The sequence below is a fragment of the Xyrauchen texanus genome, chromosome 34 (assembly GCF_025860055.1).
Source record: "Xyrauchen texanus isolate HMW12.3.18 chromosome 34, RBS_HiC_50CHRs, whole genome shotgun sequence".
Classification (NCBI taxonomy): Eukaryota; Metazoa; Chordata; class Actinopteri; order Cypriniformes; family Catostomidae; genus Xyrauchen; species Xyrauchen texanus.
The window spans coordinates 33,136,217-33,142,696 of NC_068309.1; the positions used below are offsets into that span (position 1 = coordinate 33,136,217).

The 6,480-nt window shown below is 36.9% G+C and overlaps 1 protein-coding gene across 1 annotated transcript in view; it reads right to left on the reverse strand.

Moving 5' to 3' along the window:
- Window positions 1-6,215, reverse strand: part of LOC127627768 (gamma-aminobutyric acid receptor subunit beta-4) — a 108,508-nt gene extending 102,293 nt beyond the window's left edge. The window contains exons 1-2 of the mRNA XM_052104306.1: window positions 6,136-6,215; window positions 3,971-4,065 (exon numbers count right to left, since the gene is read on the reverse strand). Coding sequence (XP_051960266.1) covers window positions 3,971-4,065; window positions 6,136-6,215 — 175 coding nt within the window. The remainder of the gene's footprint in view (window positions 1-3,970; window positions 4,066-6,135) is intronic.
- Window positions 6,216-6,480: the final 265 nt, after the last annotated feature.

Here is a 6,480-nt window from a genome sequence, read left to right on the forward strand (position 1 = left end):
TGTTCAAGAGTGATCAAATTGCTCAACTGATAGAGCAATGCACTTGCGGTGCAAAGGACTGGCGTATGAGTCCTGAAGAGCATGCGAGTCGACATGTGAGCCGAAAGTGTCATTGAAGCACCACAAAATGACGTGGTTGCTTCGGCTATTGCATTTTTCATCTCACATTTGCTTTTATGGCACTTTCGTGTAGATTTAAGATTTTGGGTAGGAAGTTTTGTTGATAAAAATCTCAACAGGGCATTAATCTTAAAAATATTATCTGTTTGGGAGAACATTTATCTCACTTTTAGTGCCTCAGAACGTGTAATGAACAATGTAATGTAATTTGAAAAAACTGATGCCACACATAAAATAAAAGTTCGACATGTTGTGCATTCTGAGATGATATTCTGCTCACTACAATTGTACAGAGTGGTTATCTGAGTTACCGTAGACTTTCTCCGTTGACTGTGTTTCCATCCACAGAACTACCACTCACTGGATGTTTTTTGTTTTTGGCATCATTCTGAGTATACTCAAACCAGCCCATCTGGCACCAACAATCATGCCACGGTCCAAATCACTGAGATCAAATTTTTTCCCCATTCTGATGGTTGATGTGAACATCAACTGAAGATCCTGGCCATTACACTGCTGCCACATGATTGGCTGATTAGATTATCGCATGAATAAGTAGATGTACAGGTGCACCTAATAAAGAACTCAGTGAGTGTATGAAGTAGAAACAGTCTTTATGAACGAATATCAACCAAATACGAATGGGATCATGTTTGTGTTTAAGTGTGTGTGTGCATTAACGTACAAGCAGGCTTTGCCTTCGTGTGTGGTGTGATGGTAAGCATGCACGCACACATACACGCACGAAAAAAACACCACGACCAAACCCAGAGGCTATCCCTCCAGCTGGCCAAAGAGATGGAGCACTGTCAGGGCGGCCTGGTTTCCCAACCGCCTGACTGGCCTCTTTCTCTATATCCTTCTCTCTGCCCTCCCTCCCTCCCTCCCTTCCTGGCTTGCTGGCTGAGCTGCGGTCTGGGTCCAATTAAAATGCACGGTGCTCCTGAAGTTGAAGTTGGTCAGCAGTTGTGTCATGAGAGTTGGGCTCTGACTGATGATGGAATTATCAGGATGTGATAGACTACAGTTCCATGGCCTGCATCAGAGCGGATGCTGCTCCAGCTAAAAGCGTGCAGCGCTGCAGGACAACTGACCTCACATCAGTGCTCTGTGGAGCGGTCTTCACTGCTGTCCGAGTGACAGGCTAGTGCAGTAAATAGAAAAGAGAGAAATGTTGCATCTATATGTATTTTGTAGAAATGGTGAAAAAAGAGAACTCTACAGACTGGCGCTAACAGAAATTCTAGAACCTCAAACCCATTGAGGAACTCTCATTGATCATAAAATATTGGAGACACTTTGTCAGAGAAAGATTCTTTTTAATGGGAGCTGTATTTATGAATGAAATCCAGATTAAACTAATAAAAGTCAAGTAATCTGTACACTTTCCACACTGAATCAAATGTTATCTAAAAAATGTGCATCTAAATTAAAGGAAATTTCAGGTTCAATACAAGTTAAGGTCAATTATGCATAAAGTTGATTGACAAACAGTAATTTTGCATTGCTCCTCTTTAAAGGTGCACTCAGCAACAGTGACACCTAGCGGTTTGGATGCAGCATATTTTAAAATCAATAGTTTTCAGTTTCAGATGACATTGTAGAAATGTAGTATTCAGTCAGACATGATTACTTTAATCAATGAGTGAAAGTGTCAAAGAACAGGACAGTAATGGAGATTTATAGAGTAGTATTCAGCTGGTCATGTGATTCTAACATGGTAGTCCCATGTCCGGACCCTCTCCATGTAGAATAAAACAGCTTTTATAAGGTCACTGATATGACTGGAGTCTTCATTTTAATGTGAGTGCTCATGATTTCATACATATACTGCACAATTACAATTCATGTCTTTAAGAGTTAAACATTTTAATAAGGAAAAATGACTGAGTGCACCTTTAAAAAAAGCAAAAATCGAGGTTAATGTGAGGCACTTACAATGGAAGTGATTGGGGGTTATTTTTCAAGGGTTTGAAAGCAGAAATGAGAAACGTATAATTTTATAAAGTTAAAACGTTCATCTGTTAAAACGTGTGTATTTTGTAAGTTGTTTAAATTATAATTTTTGCATTGGACTACTAAATTATCGAGATTAAGTATATATATATATATATATATATATATATACAGGTAATCAACATTATGCTTTGTATTGAACATGGAATATTCCTTTAACAGGATTTATTCAACATTAAAAAATATTGTTAAACAAGTCTGAATCAACCTGATTGCATTAGGTTACACAAACAAAACTAATTTTGAGGGTTCATATTCTGGCAGATATAGATTTTAGAGTGTATGACTGAATTTGATTATCATCAAACTTCAACAAGCATGAACTTCAAGTGAAACACCATCAATGCCATGAAGTTTACTGATTTGTTGAAGGATTTGTAAACATTTTCAATCAATTTTATTTATAAAGCACAATAAAAACAACTAAATCTGACCACTGTGCTGTTCAACCCCAATACATGAGGACATGACATGACAGCTTGTACTTCCTACATTAAAGGGTTTGCATTTCAGATGCTGCCAATGTTAAAATGGTACATTTCAGTCTTTTTTTAACCACACTTTACTTATGAATACTAATAAGCTCACTGGTAATTATCACAAATGGGTCAATGTCTCTTGAAATAAAGCAAAGCAAATAATTCAGGATGGAATTCTGTATTTAACTCCCAATACTTGAAATACCAAGAATACTGTACAATAATGTGTGAAATGTAAAAGGTCCTGCCATTTGACCAAATCATAAAAACATGTTGGCTGAACAGAACAAATATTTACTATATTCATGAATAATACATATAGTACCTATATGATATTTGAATAGTGGCACACCGTAAAATTGACATTAATAATAGATGATTCAAGAGATAGATAGATAGATAGATAGATAGATAGATAGATAGATAGATAGATAGATAGATAGATAGATAGATAGATAGATAGATAGATAGATAGATAGATAGATAGATAGATAGATAGATAGATAGATATGCTTGTTCAGCTATTAACTGGTGCTGTCTCAAGCACAGTTCTCAATAGATTTGCTGCTTTGCTAAATTACAGACTTATTTGCTGAATTGAAAAGCACACTCTGTAGCAAATTTATAGTCTCTTTGCAATATCAGGGGAAAAACAGAAGGCTCGTGATGAATAGCTGGACAAGCCGACTGCAACCTGTGGATTCTGCGGAGGTGTTGAAGCAACATTTTCCTTGACTTTGTGGTTTACAAAGCATCTTGTTGTCCTTCAGCATTGTGAGCGTGTGCATAAATATGGACCATGAGCTACAATGTAAAACTGTGTGCTCAGCCTTTGTGAAACATGTACCCACAAAACTTTTTATAGGAAAGGAGGGGTCCGTGGAAAAAGCACACATTGCAAAAGCACAAAGCGAAGCATTTCCATCAGAAAGAGTCCTTTGTTTGCTCTCAATGCAGCCTAACCTTGAGTTAGATCCTATCACACAATGAGCTGTTTCAACAGATTTTGAAAATGTCTGCCTTCAAACACACTCACTTGATAAACCCAACTCTTGAAATTGAACCGTGTATCACAAGTCTTTCACAATATTTTACAAGCACCAATGTTCAGAATTCGGTACATGGATAGCTGTCTGCATAACAAACAAACAATAAAGCACGAATGCTGCATATTTGTATCTGAGATTCCACAACATTCCTAAAACGATGATTTATGATCAGCTGTGCAGTGGGGAAAATGCTGCATGACTATATACAAATTCACCCTGGATCAGCCAATGCAATAAAATGACTTATTTGATACTGATGGGTGAGAATATAACATAAATGAATTTCTAAGAAAGGATCAGGTGTACCTCCAAAGTCTGGCCGGAGACGGATGTCATACCCCTTCAGCAATTTGTCCACTGTCGTCTTGGCCACAGATATTCCGGTACTTCCGATGGAGGTGCTGCAGGAGAAAGAATTCAGAACAATCTTTGTTTAAAAAAATCAGGTAAAGCAAAAATACAGCATGCAGCTGCTTTCCTAATTCAATTGATTCTGTTGAGTCATATGCGATTGCTTCTTAAACATTCTTTTGTGATGCGTTCAGTATTTATTCAAAGGCAGACATTTTCTATGTTATTTTTTTGCACGCTTGCCTCAGTTGCCAATAAAAAAATGCTTATCTCTATATCAATATACCAAGCACATAATCATTCACATAAATGGTATTGAATTGTTATTTTCTCTAGAGTATAAAATGCTACTGAAAACACTATTTCTGCTGGTCCTTAAAGTTAGCTTTTGAGGTAACATTTAAAAAATGACAACACTACTTTGCAAACAATAAATAAAATACTGAATATTAACCATTGTCAAAAAATTACTTTTTATTAAAGGGCAATATTTTGTTTGCACTTTATGGGGGCATATTTTTTATAACTATATAAAAACACACTATATGTCATAATTTCATGTAAAATAAATGTATTAATTTCATAAAAAAAAAATACTCTGGGTAATCAAATTAAATCAACTCCCATTTTGAGTGGTAATATAAACAACAAAGCCAATTTTGGGGACATATTTGTCAATTTCAGTGACATTTTTGACCCAAAACCACATTCATTTCTGACCCTGACATGAATGTGCCACTTTGCTTGAACTGAAAAAATAAAAACCTCATGGCAACAATCATGGCTGTTGAACAAAAGGGTTTGGCCAGTTCACCATGTAACTTTGACAATTAACACGGCTGGGTTTATCCAGTTCAAACATAGAAGCCCTGTTGAAAACCCAGACACTGGACTGATGTGAAAGTTCTGTGAATATCAATGAATAAATATATAAAGCATAAGAATCTCTTTATAGGCATGTGGTACTTGCACATTGAAAAAGATCTGTAAAGCATTATAGATTGTAATAAAATGCTTGTTTATGTTATTAAACTACTGTTTCCCAGAAAATCTACATATATTTTGGGTGTCCCTGGGTTAGATGTCAGTCTGGATGGGGGGTCCCTGAGTCTGTAAAGGTTAAAAACCCTTGGTCTTATTGTTTCTGACTACAGTTACTTTGCACCTGCCAGCTTACATGGCTTAAAGCCTTAATGCACATGAATAGACCTGGTATTTTTTAATAGTAGCCTATATCTCAGCCATGCGTACTGAACCGAAATGAAAACAGCCAAACGTCAAAATGGAAGATGTTGGGTTTTAGGCCACCATTGCTTGACTGCACTGATTTCAATGATTCCGTCCAATCACGTCTATTATAGGTAAAAACATCGATGCTGAACGCATCATTAGGTTTGTCATTTGACACATCTTACAGGTGTTCCACAGAGTATATTGAGATGGAGATATGTGGGTATTACTATATGTCGGCCTCTGAAGCTTGAAACTCGCATCTCAATGATCACAGGTGAACACATGTCATTAACCATTATTGACTGATAGGCGTCGTCGTTCTTATTTTTATTGGCTGAGCGATGATGGATCTCCATGGATGCGCGACATGGTGGCACGGGTGGGGGTGGATTAGAAGAGCAGCATTGATCAATTGCAAATATATTTAGCGATATTGCACTATTGCATCCAAAATATGCAAGTTCGAGATTAAAAACAAAGCTAGCAGAGATCTGCCGTGACCTGATTTTAATTGATGCCAGAATACTGAGATGTCACTCTCAAATCGCAAGGCCAAGAGAATAGAGAGACTGATCAGAAAGATGATGTGTAATTGTTTGGACCAATAATGGATGCGCTTCACAAATGAACTAACAAATGGACGCGAAGATGTTTCTCATACACACACATATATGTGGGAACGCACGCACGCGCACACACAAATCTCAAGTTTTATTCAAGTAAAAAAAAAGAAGAATTGGAATTGGAAAGGAAAGATTATGTAGAATATGTATCCCCATCAGTGACTCATCCTTGATGAGTCTTTGGATCCGACCAATATGCGAACTGATTTGTGTGATCCAATGTTCATAATTACAAAAATAAAATAAAAAAAATCGTATTCTTACCTTTGTGCAAAGCAGACAAAGGACAAAGCCGCCAGAGCAGAAACAATTCCACATAATTTGTCTTCTTGAGGACCCAACATCTCCACAAATCCGTTAATTCACTTTCAGTAATCCAACCGCCTCCAATGTGATATTCAAAAATGATAATGATGATAATAATAATAATAATAATCAAAAAGAATCCAACAGAAGGGGAAAAGGCCAAATGAATGACTGAGATCAAACCACCAAAACGCACACGTGTGATGGCCCTACAAAGAAAAGAAACGATGATTTAATGGGTGCTAGCTGTTTTAATTTTTTCTTCTTCAGCTATGGAAATCCGTGCAGGTCAGAGACCCCCTC